The sequence below is a fragment of the Coptis chinensis genome, chromosome 3, assembly GCF_015680905.1.
Source record: "Coptis chinensis isolate HL-2020 chromosome 3, ASM1568090v1, whole genome shotgun sequence".
Lineage (NCBI taxonomy): Eukaryota > Viridiplantae > Streptophyta > Magnoliopsida > Ranunculales > Ranunculaceae > Coptis > Coptis chinensis.
The window spans coordinates 54797829-54816200 of record NC_141458.1 but is presented as its reverse complement, the minus strand read 5'-3'; the positions used below and the strand labels follow the sequence as shown (position 1 = coordinate 54816200).

Genomic DNA, 18372 nt, shown 5'->3' with positions numbered 1-18372 from the left:
TGAGGTATGCGTTGAGAGATTCGGGGTCTGTATATAGCAATCCCCTTTAGCAAACCCAACTTCAAAATGTCTACATACAAAAAAGGTAATGGGGATCGAGATCGCTCCCCAAATGAATGCAAATGGGGATACAACTTGACAATTGTCAAATGGTAGGGCATATGGTGGAAGACAGGCACTGAAAACACTTTGATTTTATTTATATTCTGCCACAGTTTTTTTCCCATATGCTCGTTGGTCCGGCATACCAACTGAACCCGAAAATAAAATGAAGTAGGCCTCGCCAATCACATCTGTTCGGGGGAGGAGACAAAGTGGCAAATAAATCAGCTTCAACGAAACAACATCAATCCCAATTATGTAGAGCTGGTTATGTGAGTGATTCCAATTTTTTATTTCCACCAGGATAATCAGGACAGTAGCTCAAATCTTTGTTCACTTGTGTGAGTTGTAACATCTCCCAGACTATTAACGGGTCGTGACATGAGAAATACTACTATATCATTAGCAGTGTTCCTCCATTGTATAAAATCACATATAAGCTAGCATGTCAAATAACATCCCATTCTCTAAAGCACTAAAAGGTTTTAAGCTAGCATGTCAAATAACATCCCATTCTCTAAAGCACTAAAAAGGTTTTCCACTTACCACCTAAGGAAAATCGAAAGTTTTGTGGCATTGCTACTGCATTAACAGTCGCCTATACTGCCCCAAGATAGTTATGCAAAGTCAATCTGATTCCAAGAGGGCACTCCAAATTCTTAAGAACATGGAGACTGCACCATGGCATTGTTTGAATGTTGTTACAGCCATCAAAAGATGTCACAAGATTTTCTGACGTAACATTCTGACAGGTAAATAAAGCTGCTGATCATGTAGCCAAGCTCTCTTTATTGAACTCAGATGAATATGTTTGTTTCATCCCTCCTTTCTGTAGTGTTTTAAACTCTATAGTAGAGGAAGATGTCACTACAACTTATTTGAGATGTTAATACAACTGGGGATCCGCCCAATGCAAAGCCAATCAACGTGTACACAACGTTTACATAGAAATATAAAGCATAGCTCAGGAGCATATGTGGCCATGAGAGGTACTGGAAACGCAAAAGCACTTGACGTAAAAAGGAAAAAGACGTAAAAAGGAAAAACAAATCACATTTATCCCCAACATGTTTAAAGTGTCCAACCAAAAGAAATTTTCTAATGCTATATATTTCCATCCCAGTAGCACCATTATCACAGGATTAGACAAAACACCTTCCAAAGCGCAGTATGTGTAAATGTTACCACCATTATCATATTCACATTAACCTACTGTCATACTCCTACCAATGGTAGTTTTTCTTTTTTTCTTTTTTCTTTCTTTTTCAATCGGAGGGCGGAAACATAGCTTTTACCAACTTGCACCATCTGCATCACGAGAATGATAAAAATCATCCTTTGGCTGTAAAATGCCGACTTCCTCAAATTCATTGTCATCTGGAGGAAAAAAGAAGTTTAGCAAGGCTATACAAATATGAAAGGGCGCCAAAACAACTAACAGAAGTTTTAAGTTCTGGATTTGCACAGCCTAAAAAACGACTGTACTCTTGTGGGCGTGATTGGACATCATTGAATAAATAATAGAGACATTTCATTTCTGGCCCCATACATCATTCTAACCTACAACACCGTGAAAAGCTAAATTGTGTAGAACATTCTTATTCCTCAAATTGATTTTTACACTTAGTTAATAAGTATATATTGAGCACTTGGTCCTTTACAGCCTACAAGAAGTAAAGAGCGTCATTTAAGGGAAGTGTGGGGGATTTCTTACACCAAAAAATTGTAAGATAATGAACAGCATAGTTAGATAAATTGAAGATAATAATCGCTGTAAAATTAAGTTCACTTCGAATTCAAAGACTCCAAAAAGAAAAATTCAACAATTTAACAGGCTAACTGTGAAAGCCTAGTACACAGAAGCTTCTGTATTTTCGCTTAACTCCTTCAACAAGGAAGAACTTAGTTTAACAAAAGCCTTAATTTATCAATAAACAATTAGTCCTCACCAAACTTTGGCCCTAATATTGAGTTTTAAAAAGTTAAGTTTTGGGATAGGGGCAACATTTTGGAACTGTAACCCTCAGTTTACAGAACCGGCTAAGTGAGTAAGTGGAGAAGACATGGACACACAATTGGTGGTCAAAACTCCAAAAAAGCAACTAGAGAAGCCAATGCAGCCGTATACGAACAAATTTTCGTTCTTAGTTAACCACCACAGTTTGGCATATTATTATTGAGGGGGTTTAGTTTGCATGGGGTGAATTCAAACCCCATCCTCTTAGACAGGTTCCTTACAGATATAGCTAGTGGGATGAGAAGAACCTCATTTCGTTAGTCAATTCTGTTATTTTTTGAGAAAATAGACATGAAAATTTGACATCCAAAATCACTCACGTTAACAACCACAAGATGGTCCAAATCTAAAGACTAAGAGACTGCCACGTGGGAGGTCAAAAGCAGTCTTTGTTGCTTTTTAATTTGGCTCAAGCCAAGCCAAGCCATTGACCTACACTAAATCACCTGTCACATTTTTTTTGGTGTTCTCCTACCTCCTCCTTGCCTTCTCTGACAATTTCTTCTCTATGAGCTCCAAGAAAAACCAATTTCCTTCATCGAAAATCATTTCGAGAAGGATTGGTTTAAGTCAAACCTCAAAAACTTTTACTTCCTTACATCATAGAGAGCTCAAACTCCAAAAACAATGCCTGGTTGATGAAATCTTCGCATCATTTTATTTACAAAACCAAAACCATAAATCCATCTTTACTTTTCTGTTCACGGCGTATGCTTTCTATTCCTTGTGAGTATCATTCAGATTTTGATAAAGGGATAAGCTTATTTTGGCTTGACAAATATGGACTCATAATCAATGAAAAATATGAGAATGAAATGAAAATTGAAAATTTCTTATGTGGGTTTCTCTAAGTTTGATTATTTCGTTGTACAAGATAGTAATATTGGTGGATTTGTTAGTAGTTTTAAGTGAAGAACAGAAGAAAAAATAGATAGAGAGAAGGAATAGGAAGAAGAAGAAGAAGAAGACGTAATTACCAAAGCAAAGAGCAACAGATGCAACTGATTTCAGTATAGTTGGATGGCTTGGATTGAGCCAAGTTAGAAAGCAATAAAGACTTGCTTTTGGGCTTCCACATGGCAGCTTCTTAGTCTTTAGATTTGGAGTATATGTGGTTGGTAGCGTTAGTGATTTTAGATGTCAAATGTATATGTCCCCCGAACCCGACCCTATATAGGGGAGGGATAGAGCCACAAGCATTGTAGCCACATTATAACTACAGTGTATCCCAACCCTCTACTCACTTAAATCTAACAGACATGACTTGGAGACCATTCTCTAGTTTTAACTGAGAAATAAGGGAGGACAATTTCATAAAACAAGTTTGACAGCAACTTCAAACACATTCTCCCCAAAATTACATCGACCCCATTTCTAAACACCTTCTTCTTCACTGAAAAACGGCGACTCTACTCTCCAAAATCAGACATCTCTCTCTCTCTCTCTCTCTCTCTCTCTCTCATCGATGTGAATCCACACAAAAAATTAGTTGATTTCAATTTTGTTGGATTGATTAAATCGATAGGATTTGTTGCAACTGTTTGCAAATGGGGTTGAGTTAGGTTGGTTTTTTATACTTTTTGTAATTGTTGCAACTGTTTCTACGTTTGTTTGGTTGGTTTTTAGTATGTTGTACAAAAGAGGTGATGTGGTGGGTGAGGGTGAGCTCTAACACAAAAAATTATTGATTCTTAATTTCTCTCTTAAACATGAAAAAATTAGTTCTCTCTCCCTCTCTCTCTTAATTTCTCTCTTAAATTGATATGAATCCACACAAAAAATTAGTTGATTTCAATTTTGTTGGATTGATTAAATCAATAGGATTTGTTGTAACTGTTTGCAAATGGGGATGAGTTAGGTTGGTTTTTTGTACTTTTTGTAATTGTTGCAACTGTTTCTACTTTTGTTTGGTTGGTTTTTAGTATGTTGTACAAAAGAGGTGATGTGGTGGGTGAGGCCATTGATTGCACTGGCTCTAACATGCCGAATGGAGGTGAAAATGATGGAGAATATTTGGATAGACCTACCAGATGATGACAGTAACAATTTAGTAAAGAATGGCGACATTGAGAGTGCTGAATTTTATGTTCATGTGAAACCAGCTTTAGGAGGAACTTTCACTGCTATAGTGATGTTGGTTTTCTTCCCCTTCAATGGGCCAGCAACCATCAAGTGTGGCATGGTAAATATTCCACTCAGCAAGGTTGGGCAACATGTTAGTGTTCACCCGACGGGTGAGAAACTTTAGTGGTGAGCTTGGAGTATATACTTTTCACCACACAGTGGTGGCGAATGGGTAGATGCTTATGATTTGGAGTATATTGAATGAAACAAAGCAATTGTTTACTCATCCAAATGTGGCCATGTTAGTTTCGCACACCCTGGTTGCTATTCCAAGTAGTCTGTTAAAAAGTGTTTTTTTTGTTTTTGAGCCAACTCTAAGTAGCAGTCTGTACAAGTGCTCTGTATTGTATTTTAGTTAACATCTAATGAAAAGTTCTCTGTTTTTTGAAGCAACTCTCTTGTAGTCTATACAGACTACAAAGCTCATTTTGGCCAAATAACTCTTTGTAATCTAACTGCAAAATTTAAGGTTCTAATAATGTAAACATCGAGCAAAAGTCAGTTCAGTGATCAAACTATGGGAGGCGCACAAACTAAACCAAGTTCATTTGAGAGATTAAATTATGCATGGGAGTACCCGGTTTTTAGAGAGAGAGGGAGAGGAGTGGTTCAGGGAAGACGAAGGTGTTTCAGAATTCAGAGAAATGGGTCGATCTAATTTTGAGGAGAATGTGTTTTTGGGTTGGGTCAAACTTTCTTTCCAAAATTACCCTCCCTTCTTTCTCAATGAAAACTGAAGATTGGACTCTAAGTCACATCCACTAGATTTAAGTGAATAGAACGGCTTGGATAGATTGTAGTTATAATGTGGCTACAGTGCCTCTGGCTCTATCCCTCCCCAATAAGAAATATTGAGGCTACCTCTGCATATAAGAAACCATGAACAAAGCGAAAAGACAAAGAACTAAAGGAAACATACAACTTATTGAGGCTTGATACAACAAGCTTCATGTCAACATTGAAATACTAGGAAATATTATTAATACATTGCAATAGCAAAAGGGAAGGAGGGGGGGGGGGGTTCATTGATAGTTCATTGGAATTAGGCAGCAGAACCCCTCAATTGTGGCATGAATTAACCCTAGCACATGGACTTTGATTTATGGATGACGCAGAGCACAAACAGAACCTTTGGGCCAAAGGTTGGATTCTGTCAAGGCATGTATTACGATACTGTTAGAAATTGTAAAAGCGTAGCGACAAAGATGTTAGATCTTATTGGCTATATTCATGTAGTGATAAAATTGCTTGTATTTATTTAGGTTGTTTTCATATTAATGTGGATGTACGTCGAGGCCTTTTGAGAAAAACCCCACACCCATGGATGGGCAAGTTTTGTCTTCATATTATGCGCAATGCAGTTTTTCAAGTTACAACAGTCACGCTAGTCTATGCCTGACAGAAATCCAACAGTTGGGTATGTCCACTTTTTTATATTAAACTTGACTACGTCAGAAAGCTACTGATCAATAAATACTAGACACATTTTCTGCGCAGTGCAGTTTTTTTAGATTTAAAAGGTGTCATTTACTTTCTCCATGAATTAACTTGCTACACCCTAATATAAAACCCTCCTAGTCATGCTTTTACTGTAAAAATTAACTTCCAACTCACCCGTGGTATGAACTCCTAGAAACAATGATAATGGTAGAGCAGTAGCGTTTCCATGAGTAGCTTTCTCCTTCTTTTTTTCTCTCAACTTCTTGGTTTGGTGGCTAGGGTTTTAAAGTTTTAAAGAAAATTAGAAAAATAACGCTATTTTCTAAAGTAACTAAAACTTATAATTAAATTTCCATTTTCTTGCATATATCAACCTCTAATGGGTGCCAAAAGCCCCAGGTCCATGAATTAACATATGTGTGGGGTTTCACACCGAATGTGCTAAAGAACGGTTCTAATACCCAAAAAACACAAAAAAACTATATGTAATCTTTTTTTATCAATAAAAGCTTTTATTGATAACTCACAGCAGAGTACAAGAAGTGGCCACACTTCAACACACACAAGATGAATGAGTGCCTGGATGTGAGGGAGATCCTCGTCAATAATGCACTAGAGCAAAAGACACATTAAACAAGCTGAGCAGTCCCCTTTGATGATTGCTGCCCAATGAACAATTGGCTTAGAGAATCTTTTCCTTTCCGAGGATTTCGATAGCCAATCCTATATGCAAGCTTTAGTGTCAATGACGATTTTTTCTAGAAGACAGGCTTATCTCTGAATATTGCATCATTCCTTACTCTCCATAAGCACCACACTATTGCGTATCATGTAGACTCCCATACCAGTTTTCCAAAGCTATTTTCCATTAGCTTCGGCCACATGCACAAGTCCTTCATGCATGAGATGCCACTTGCACGAGGGAAAGAGGATAAGCCAACTGTGAAAGCATATCATTCCCGAACAGTTACCTCACAACTGAGAAAGAGATGCATTATCAACTCCTCCTCCTCGCTGCAACATGGCACACACCTGTTTGGTATGTTCATCCCCCTTCTATTCGGATTGTCAACAGTTAAAATTCAGTCCCAAAGAGCAGCCAAGAAGAACCTAACTTTAGAAGGAAAAAAGTTTTTCACAAAAAAATTTGTAAGGAAAGCTAACAATACCTGGAGCTACTGCTGGAGTATTCTCCTCCCAGATCTTTCAATAGAAGGACCTGACTCAGAAGTAGCCATTTTTATCCCAAGAACAGGTCCACTGATCTTCCTCCCCTCCTTTTTTTATAATTTTGTAGTTTCAATAACTGAACCACATTGTCGACCTCCCAATCGTCGATGAGTACGCGTGTGAAGATTCCATGCTGCTGAAATGTCGTTACCATTGGAAAACTCACATACAAGCCCAAACATGCAACTTGACATTTTGTAAATGGAAGGGAAGCGACTAGCAAGAGAAGTTTCTGAGCACCACGCGTCATGCCAGAATGACGTCTTAGCACCATTTCCCACTTCACCTACACTGCCTTTCTTGATGTGGGGAGAGTAACCACAAACTACATTCATGATCCATGTGATTGTTGTACGTCCTTCGGCCGATATCCATCACTCTCGACCCCATACTTTAGAAGGAAGAACAGCAATCCACATTGAGTTAGTTCCTTGCAAAACCTCCATATCAATTTCCCAAACAAAACCCTATTCATGTCACTAAAGGGACGAAACCCCAGCCTACCTTCTTTAATAGGTGATGCAGTATAAACCTTGTCAAAGCAAGGCAACAGTATTAAACTTGTCTAAGCAATGGGCATGCGCCCCTTTGGGTTTTAAGTTCCGAATGTTATTTTTATGTCAGTAGGTTGTGGGCTTTGTGAGGCAAGAGTCCAGTACTTTTTCTTTATTTCGCAAGTATTGTGGGAACACCTATATGATGGCTTAGTTAGGGTTTTTGAAGGTAGTTTTTTTGAGTTTTGAATTATAACCAGAATATAAAGTGTTATGTCCATTGTTGTGAGAGTTGAGTGCTATTCGATTCTATCGCAGTGCATAATCTGGTATCGGAGCCATAAGACTTCCCGACATCATGCCTCCTCGAGCGAGACGCGTAGCAGCCGGTCGTGGGAGAGGTCAGAGGATGGATCCCTTAGAAAATGTGTATGAGCGAGATCGTGTGGCCGATCTCCAACGGCAGGTTGATGCGCTCACCGCCCAATTGGCAGCTCTCCAACGGCACCTTGAGCACCGTCGTCGTTCTCCTTCCCCAGACACGGAGGAAGAGGATAGCGGTGAGGAGGATGTTAATCCTTTTGTTCCAATAGTTCGACAAGCGAACCATGAAAATAGGCGTTGGGAATCTGGCATCAAAGTGTTTCAGGGTAATCTGCAGCCAGATAAACTTACTGATTGGATCTGTACGGTGGAGGAGATTCTTGAGTTCAAAAAGGTACCTGAGAACAAACGGGTTCCCCTTGTGGTCACAAGATTCCGGGGAAGGGCTTCTGCATGGTATCAATAGGTTAAAGCCACGAGAAACCGTCAAGGTAAGACCAAAATCGCATCTTGGGATAAGCTAAAGAAACATATGCGTGCGGCTTTCTTATCGTATAACTATAAGCGCGATCTGTACAATCGCCTCCAAAGCCTTCGACAAGGGTCTCGATCCATTGATGATTATACACAGGAGTTTAATCAGTTAATGGTGCGGGCAGAGTTAATGGAGAATGATGAACAACTGGTTCACTGTTATATTGGAGGGTTGCGGCAGAATTTTCAAGACACACTCGACCTGTTCGACCCTTGGTCGGTCTCTAAAGCCCATCAGGGTGCTTTGTGCCTTGAGAAACAGTTTTCACGAAGGGGTGGATTTACTACTCCAGTTACAAATTCTCGGCCTATTGTTGGGACGCCAAACAAAGTTCCAACTATGCAAGGTGAAAATCCGCGGTTCAAGGAGACAACATGTTTCAGCTGCGGGGAAAAGGGTCACATTGCTTCGGCTTGTAAGAAGCGAAATTTGTTTGCGGATGCTGATGAACAGACAACTGAGGAACAGCTGCACGATTTTGACAATCCTTTTTTTGATGTGGGTGACGCAGAACCGACAGAGGAGGTTGTTCATGGTGATCAGGGTGAGTTGTTAGTAGCGTCGGGTCTGTTTTGCTCCAAAGGAGGAGAGTGGTGATAGGTGGTTGCGCACCAACATCTTCCATTCTAGCTGTACAATTGGTGGGAAGGTCTGTCGGCTTGTCATTGATTCTGGAAGCTGTGAGAATGTGATTTCTGAAGATGTTGTCAAGAAGTTGAAGTTACCTGTTGAAAAACATCCCAAGCCATATACTCTGTCCTGGTTGAGTAAGACTACGGAGGTATCTGTATCTAAACGTTGTCTGGTTAGTTTTTCGATTGGTGTTAAGTATAAGGACAAGGTTTGGTGTGATGTGGTTCTGATGGATGCATGTCACCTACTGTTGGGTAGACCTTGGCAGTTTGACTGGTGTGGTACATGATGGCCACCTTAATACATATAGCTTCTTGGTTGAAACAGTTCAGATTGTATTGATGTCGAGCAAGGAGATTGTGACTAAACCAAGTGCTGTGAACAGTAACTCAGCTGCCTTGTTGTCTCGGCGTGGCTTTGAAGTAGAGATGGCTGATTTGGGTGTCGTGTTCTTGCTCATGGGCCAGGCTAGTGGATTTGTGGGGGACGTCCCTGAATGTGTTAAGGGTGTGTTGGCTGATTTCCAAGATGTGTTCCCTGCTGATTTACCCAAGGGATTACCACCTCTACAGGACATCCAACATCACATCGACTTCGTCCCTGGTTCTAGTCTGCCAAATCGCCCTCATTATCGAATGGGCCCTAAAGAACATGAGGAACTCAAGCGACAGGTGGCGGAATTACTGGAGAAGGGGCATATCAGGGAGAGCCTTAGCCCTTATGCGGTCCCAGCCCTTTTAACACCAAAGAAGGATGGCACTTGGCGTATGTGTGTGGACAGCCGCACCATTAACAAAATTACTATCAAATACCGTTTCCCAATACCTCGATTAGATGACTTGTTAGATCAGTTACACGGGGCAATGGTGTTCACTAAACTGGATTTGAAGAGTGGTTACCATCAAATAAGGATACGGATTGGGGATGAGTGGAAAACCGCATTCAAGACTCGGGAGGGGTTGTTTGAGTGGATGGTTATCCCCTTTGGACTTTCCAATGCGCCTAGTACCTTCATGCGAGTAATGAATCAGGTGTTAAAGCCTTTCATTGGTAACTGTGTTGTTTACTTCGATGACATTCTGATTTACAGTAAGGATTTGGAAACGCACTTACGGCAGTTGCATGATGTCTTTACTATTTTGCGCAGAGCACAGTTATATACCGCACCTCATAAGTGTTCTTTTTAGGTGGACCGGGTTCTTTTCTTGGGGTATGTTGTATCTAACGATGGTATATCGGTGGATGAAGAGAAAGTGGGTGTTGTTAGACGGTGGCCTCGCCCTACCAGTTTGCATGATTGTCAAAGCTTCCATGGGTTTGCTTCGTTTTATAGGCAATTCATTCCTAATTTCAGCACTATTACAGCACCAATTACTGCTTGTATGTGTGTGGGTACCTTTGTGTGGACTGATGCGGCGGAGGTAAGTTTTGAGTTGATCAAACAGAAGCTGATCACCGCTCCCATCCTTGCGTTACCTGATTTTTCGGTCCCTTTTGAGATTCATACTGACGCTTCCAAGGTTGGCATTGGGATGATTCTGTCTCAGAATGGTAGGCCCGTGGCCTATTTTAGTGAGAAGCTGACAGGTGCGCGACAAAACTATAGTGCTTATGATCTGGAGTTCTATGCTATCCTTCAGACGCTTAAGCATTGGCGCCACTACTTGATTCACAATGAATTTGTTTTGCATACGGATCACGAGGCTTTGAAACACATTGGTAATCAGGATAAAGTTAGTGCTCGGCAACTTCATTGGTCAAGTTATCTGCAGATGTATGTTCTTAAACATACATCTGGGGCTCAAAATCGGGTTGCAGATGCACTAAGTAGGCGTGTTTCTTTGTTGGTAACTATGCGGACACAGGTGGTGGGTTTTGATAATTTTCGTGAACTTCTAGTTGACGACCCTTTCTTTTCACCTATCTTGGCTGATATGCAGGCTGGTAAGTGTTCCGATTATCTTTTGCATGATGGCTTTTTGTTTAAGGGTCGTCGTTTATGTGTTCCGGATCGTTTGAAAATTATTCAGGACATTTTGCAAAGGGACATTTTGGGCGTGATAAGTCCTATCAGCTTATTTCTGATTCTTATTTCTGGCCCAGCATGACTAAGGACGTGCATCGGTTTGTGGATCGTTGTCGTATTTGTCAGGTGTCTAAGGGTAATCCAACTAATGCCGGTTTGTATATGCCTTTGTCTGTCCCTTCTCGGCCTTGGGCTGATATTAGTATGGATTTTGTTGTGGGTTTGCCTCGAACTCAGCGGGGTATGGATTCTGTGTTTGTGGTTGTTGACAGGTTTTCCAAAATGGCTCACTTCATTGCGTGTAAGAAGACAACTGATGCTGTGAATGTGGCCCAGCTTTTTTTTTTTCGTGATGTTTATCGTCTTCATGGCCTTCTTGAGTCTATTGTGTTGGACAGGCATACGAAGTTTTTGAGCCATTTCTAGCGTAGTTTGTGGAAGCTAGTCCACACTGATCTTCATTTCAGTAGTGCATATCATCCTCAGACAGATGGACAGACGGAAGTGGTGAACCGTTCTTTGGGAAATCTTCTCCAAAGTTTGGTCGGTACTAATGTGAGGAAGTGGGATCAGGAACTGTTTCAGGCAGAATTCGCGTTTAATCTCTCTGTCAATCGCAGTACAGGGTATAGTCCCTTTCAGATTGTGTATGGGTTTAATCCTCGTTCTCCTATTGAGCTTGCTCCTGTTCCCGATTTAACTCGTATTCATGGGGCGGCGGATGAGTTTATTAAACAGATTCAGGAGATCCAGAGCACTGCCCAGAAGCATTTAGTTGCTTCTAATTCAAAGTATAAGTTGGCTGCTGATAAACACCGTCGAGTTGTTAACTTTGACGTAGGTGATTTTGTGTGGGCTGTCCTTACTAAGGATCGTGTTCCTGCTGGTGCTTACAATAAACTGGGTATTGGTCCTTTTGAAGTGATTCGCAAGATCAATCCTAATGCCTACAAGTTGCAGTTACCAAGCCATATCCGCACTTCCGATGTCTTCAATGTGAAACACCTTCCTTTTCATGATAATGATTCTTCCAGTGATGACGTTCCAAATTCGGGGTCGAATTTCTCCCAAGCAGGGGGGAATGATGCAGTATAAACCTTGTCAGAGCAAGGCAACAGTATTAAACTTGTCAGAGCAATGGGCATGCGCCCCTTTGGGTTTTAAGTTCCGAATGTTATTTTTATGTCAGTAGGTTGTGGGCTTTGTGCGGCAAGAGTCCGGTACTTTTTCTTTATTTCGCAAGTATTGTGGGAACGCCTATATGATGGCTTAGTTAGGGTTTTTGAAGGTAGTTTTTTTGAGTTTTGAATTATAACCAGAATATAAAGTGTTATGTCCATTGTTGTGAGAGTTGAGTGCTATTCGATTCTATCGCAGTGCATAAATAGGTAAGCACACTTTGTCCCACGCCACCAAATGAAACTGAAAAATGAACCCCACAAGAAGTCTCTTACAATGTTCTCTAGGCAACTGTTGGGTAAGTTGCCTATATGATAGAAGGGTAAGTTCATCAAAGTATTCTTAATAAGAATCACATGTCCTCCCTTAGATAAGAGGCTTCTTTTCCATCCACACAATGTTTTTTGAAACAATTCCATGATGGGATCCCACACCTCCATTTGCACTGATAGGCATACCCAAATACTTGCATAGTAGACTGCCAACTGAGCACTCCATAACAGCCACCAGATTTGTGACATTCTCCCACGCCAACGATTGATGTTTTAGATAAATTAGCTTTGAGACCTACCTAAGCCTGCCTCAAAGAGAGTAGCAAAATTGTTTTCACCATAAAGAGTTGGGACGTTGAGGTGTTAATTAGGAACAAGGCATCATCTGAAAATTGTAATATTGCCACTTCAGGACCATTAATGGAGACCCTGAAGCCTCTCAACAGGTCACGGGACCTTTCTCTCGCTACCATCTTTGTCAAAACTTCCATTTCGACAATAAATAAAAGGGGATTTCCTTTCTGTGACCCATTTTGGCTTCAGAAAAAGCCAGTAGGAGCTCCATCTACCATGACTGAGAAGTTTGCCATCAACACACAAGTTTGGATCCATTTGCACTACATGTCACCAAAGTTCATCTTTTCTAACATAGAATCCAAAAATAGTCCAGCTTACATTGTGGTAACTGGTCAGCTTTGGCAATATCCACTTTACATAGGACTCCTGGGCTGCCTGATCTAACTCACGTGTCGATACACTCATTAGCAATCAAATCAATACGCCATCAAGTAATTGACGGCCCACCACAAAGGCCCCTTGATAACTTGAGATGAGAGCAGGAAGTACAACCTTCAATCTTGATGCCAGCACCTTAGAAATAATCTCATAAACTCCTCGAATAAGGCTTATTGGCCTAGAATCGCTAACTGCTAGGACACCTTCTTTCTTTGGGAAAAGTGAAATAAAGATTGTGTTCACTTTCCAGTCAAGAGACCCTGGTTCTTGGAAGTCCTTAATGACGTCATTGTTGCGCATGAAGTGCCAGCACTTCTTACACACGATCATGGGATCAACCTTCAGGGACTGGCTCCTTTTCTCCTCCTGGATCAGTTAGAGCAACAAAGACTACTTCTACTTCAATGTTTCTTTCCATCTACACCCTTTGTTCTTGTGGGAGACTCTCAAACTCCATTCATTCCAGTGTTGGTCTCGTAAGGTCATCGTTGTAACACAAAGAAGTATAGTAATCCAGGGTATGACTCCTGATTTTACCATTGTCTCTATTGATACTGCCATCAATAATTATTTTGTTCCTTCAATTGAATCTCCTCCGCATGCACTCCAACCTGTGGAAAAATCTTGTATTTTCTTCTCCCTTATCTCTCCAATTTGCTCCGACCATCGGTCTCCACTTTGTCTCGTCCCCCTTATATTTACCCTTTCCACCGATTCCTCTTCCAATAGAGCTGAATCTTCCTCCATATCAAGCACGTCAATAGTGTTCACCTTCTCTTCAATCTTCTTGTCCACCTTTCCAAATAATTGTTGATTCCATTGTTTAAATTTTGCTAGGCCGCCCGTCATACTGGAAGAAATCCCACCATTCTTGCAATAATGGAATAAGGGTAGGCTCCTCTAGCCATATTAATGCGAACCTGAAAGGGCATGGTCTACTTTCCACCTCCACACATTCCAACATTATGGCTCAATGATCAAAATGTGTACTTTGGTAGAGAGATCTCCCTAGCATTGTAGAAGTGAGCATCCCAGTCGCTAGATGAAGAATCAGTCCAACTTTTTTACAGCACGACTATTGGACCATGTACATAAAGAAAGGAAGATCAACCAGCTCATGCCAATTTACAAAGTTGGCAAATTCTTGCATCCACCTAGAAAAAAGACAGCCACCTTTTCTTTTCATGCCCAAACCGAGTATCGTTAAACTACACCCCCCCCCCCCCCAACACACACACACACACACAACAAGGCAAACAGGACCACGCTCTGATAAACTGATTTCCAGAGTCTCTGCAAGGACCATAAACAGCAGTGAGAAGCCATTAAATTCATCCCCCTTGAGTGCATATCACAGACAGATTATAAGCTCCAATTACTCTCCTCTACAGCCAAAACATCAGAATTCCATGCCACAATAATGCCTCTGGACCTCCATAAAGCTGGCACAGAAAGCCAGTGCCAACTAACTTCCCCATAAGTTCAATCTATCCATGTTTTTTTTTTCTCTTACAGCTTAGTTTCTTGAATAAGCATAACATCACATTTTCTTCTTTGAATCAATATCTTGATGTTGTTGCGCGCCGCTTCGTTTCCCATAACACACATTCCAGGAAACTATTCTAATCATCATTAGAAAAACTGTCCCCACTTTTATTGATGAAAAAAATCCCCATCTAATACCTCCAAAGTCCCTTTATCCCCCTCTTTTGTTGCTTTCTACACCATGCTTTGATGCATCAATTTAAACAAGAATTTCTCCAGAATGTTGAAGCCCGTCAAGTAAGATATCCCATCCCTTTTGCGGTAGGCAGCGCTATGTGCCTGATCCAATTGACTAAATCATCTTCTCTTTCACAGCTACTCAGGCCAATAAGGAGGTTATTGTCTGAATCACGCCCATAACCTGTGTTGCAACCTTCTTGAGTAACAAGTTCCAACCCCCTAACTCTGTGTTCAGCTTCGATCAACTCATCAGCCAACTTGTTTGCACTCCTCAGCCATTGGCGTTAGAAGAACAGAAACTAAGAGCTGGTATACTGTAATCAGGGCAAAGGGAAGGGATTGCTTGAACCTCTTCATGATGGGGACGAGCCTATTCAGTGATTGGTTCAGAAACCTTGTTCAGGAACCTCCTGGATTTCCCCTTCCTCAGGAATAGAGTTGCACCTGAGGTCCATATTTGCTAAAGCACGCCCACTGTGGACTTTAGCCTTCTATGGCTTTTGGATTTCCTATTTGAGCCCTTTAAAATATTATTACTGAAGAACTGGTTGCTCCAAGATCCAAACCAAAACTGAGTTCTGGGCTGGTTTCCATAATGGTGCCCACCTTCTCTATTCTGCCTAGATCTATTTGAGTTTTGCAAATCAACTTGTCCATTTGACTTACTACTGGGTCCCTCAATATGCAGTGGAGCATCTGGAGTGGAAACTGGGACAAAGCTTGGGCAATGTTCTTCTGCTCAACAAATCAGAACAGCGTCATTGTTCACACTATCTTCTAGTGCCGAAACAGATTTAAATCTCTTGCATCCTGCAATGCAGGAGATGTCATGTGTCTCCTCTGTTGTTAGCACTTGTCCCTGTTCAGACCTCCTTCTGACGACTAAATTCCAACCTGCACTACCATCGATTGACTGTAATTTCAAATTTGAATTTGAAGTTAAATAAGGACTACTATCCTCCATCACGTCAGCCAGCCCATTTAGATTAAGCTCACAACCAGGTGGACAGTTCAGACTCGTTCCACTAACCATATCAGCTGCCACAGTACCATTGAGTTGTTCACCGTTTTCTTCTTCCACTGGGACACTCGACACCTCAGCTTCTTCCCCATAGTGATCGTCTCTCTGTATCAAAACATTCCATTCTGGCGCCGGCGAAGTTACACCACCACCCTGTATTTCTAACTCCACCACCACAGGATATTCAACCTTTCTCACAAAGAATGATAACTCTAGAAACCTTCCCCAATTGAACCCCTTCTACTTCTGCTCTGGCCGTGAACTTAGAAATGTCCAGACTCCAATCATCAACTCTCCACCATTTCTCACACTTCTTAGCGAGAAGTTTCACCACCTCCTCCTTTTTAAGGAGCAAAGGGATACCTTTAAACCCCACCCGTCTAGTGCTCGGACTCATCATTGATTGATCGAAAGCATTGACTTCAGATCTCCATCTCTGAAAAGACACATGCCCACCTTGAACAGGTAATGGAACCATTCAAGTGGTTTTCACGGGCATCTTGTCTGATTGTAGGAAGACAAGCTCTGTACCATCCTCAAGAACTTTTAGATCTGCCCTACCAAAATCTTCTGCCACCTTATTCTAGACCCAGGACCAACCCGTGCTGTTTGAAGTCAAAGTCCCCACCACTGCCTTTGTCCACCGTACCGCATTCATAAATTATCCGTTCAACTAGATATTCATCTAAGGAATGCTCTCCAAGACTTCATTATTCTTTTCTCCCCAAGTATTCTCAATTTGTGTTTGTGGCCAACCTATTTGGTCGACAATCTTTCCAGCGAGGCTAATCCCTTTGTTTGTCTGCACACCATCAGACCCCCCCCCCCCCCAAACCTGATACCCGGCGTAAAAGGGTCAAGAAAACTCAGCCCACATCCTCCCTTCCAGATTTTTTTCTAACCGCTGCGATGCAAGTCGTCTGTTTTGGTTCCGTACCGTTCATATTGAAGAAAAGCAACTGAGCACCACCGCCCACCCCAAATCTGTTCTTGTATGAAGCACCCAAGACTGAGACTTGTTCATCCAAATACTTCAGGGATTTGCCTCTTCCCCCTCATCCAATGCAAATTTCACACAAAAATTTCCCCAACCACCTCCCTCCATCTCCAATGGTTGACACTCCACACCTTCTCTCTGTAATAATAATCCTCTCCAATTCAGTACCCGAGCAAAACCTCTCGAGCTCAAAGGTTTTGTTTCTGACGTCGAGTCCCTCCGGTCTCTCAAAGTTGTGTTTCTAACCATCTCTAACCTCTCTCTCACAGCTGTTCCGTACACTCGTTCTAAACCAAATTATTTTATTCCCCGACTATATATAGACTTGTATAAAAAAAAATAGTGGGCATTACAAGCAATTCCTGAGTTAGTGTAGTGCTTGTACTTAATATGTAATCTCAGTTGAATGACATTGGTTTCAAATGTTTAAGTAGAAATTAAGAATTATATTAGTGAAAGATTTATAGAGGGGTATCATTGGAGAATGAGGTGCCTAGACAACTTGATTAAGTTCAAAGTGGGTTAGGGTATTAGGTTTTGGGAGGATGTATGGAGTGGTGAAACGGATGCTTAGGGAAGACCATAATCACATTCATTTGGGTTTTACATTTCATTTCAGTGAGATATTGACAAATAGAAATGCATGACTCTACCTTGTGACTAAATTAAATAACACAACCAACACACGGGAGTTACGACAAGAGTGAAACACATCAAAATCTAGTTCCAACTGCAAAATAATATTTATAGCACAAAACAAGAGAAAAGGGAAACAAACCTTTTCTCAAAGTCAGTGCCACAACAGCATCATTCTCAACCTGTAAAAGGAGTAATGGCAATAAAGCTTAATATAAATAGCTATAAATAGATATTTAAAAATTAAAAAACTTATCAGTCAGCAGTACCTTCTGGTCAGCCAATGTTTTTGCATCGTCCAATACTTCAGCAGTTGCTACTAAGACTAGACGTTGATCAGAAACGGGTTTATCAATGAGTCCAAACAACTTGTGTTTAATGTCTAGAACTGTCTCGGTTGGATCACACTGTAGAAAGTAGGTCGTTTTCTCGCGTTTAACACGGATATACATTGCCTGCCACAATCAATATATATGTCATGGACATGAAATAAAAAACGTCAAATGTTGACATGTTAAAATCATTATGTAAATACCATTATATTTGCGATTGAACCCTTTTTAAGCAGCGATTTCAGTACTTTGGATCAAATAGCAGCGACGGACTACATTGGAGGATAAGTTTGGTCAATATAGATAAAATTACAGTCTTAACCCTGATGAAATCTGGGATTTACGTAGAAGAATTATTGCTTACCTTGGAGAAATGGAGCCGAGAGAATCCGAAAGAGTGTCAGCAGAAGCAGAAGAGATATAGAGAGGCTGGTGTTGACGGCCCCATTATTAAATAGGAGGGTGAGAGGTCAGCCCATTAGCCCAAGTTCAAACCAGCAACCCAACCAGGTTCATTTGTAGTGAAAATATCAACATATTTTGACATTAA

The 18372-nt window shown here is 41.0% G+C and overlaps 1 protein-coding gene across 1 annotated transcript; it reads right to left on the bottom strand.

The window, feature by feature from the left end:
• Positions 1-1135: 1135 nt before the first annotated feature.
• On the bottom strand, positions 1136-18342 carry LOC147510060 (Ubiquitin-like superfamily protein). The gene is made up of 5 exons (XM_086602124.1): positions 18187-18342; positions 18026-18094; positions 17760-17945; positions 17633-17672; positions 1136-1479 (listed from the first exon to the last, which is right to left on the bottom strand). Exons 2-5 carry the CDS (start codon positions 18026-18028, stop codon positions 1394-1396), a joined length of 315 nt encoding a protein of 104 aa, XP_086458250.1. The 5' UTR covers positions 18029-18094; positions 18187-18342; the 3' UTR covers positions 1136-1393.
• Between the last annotated feature and the right edge of the window lie 30 nt (positions 18343-18372).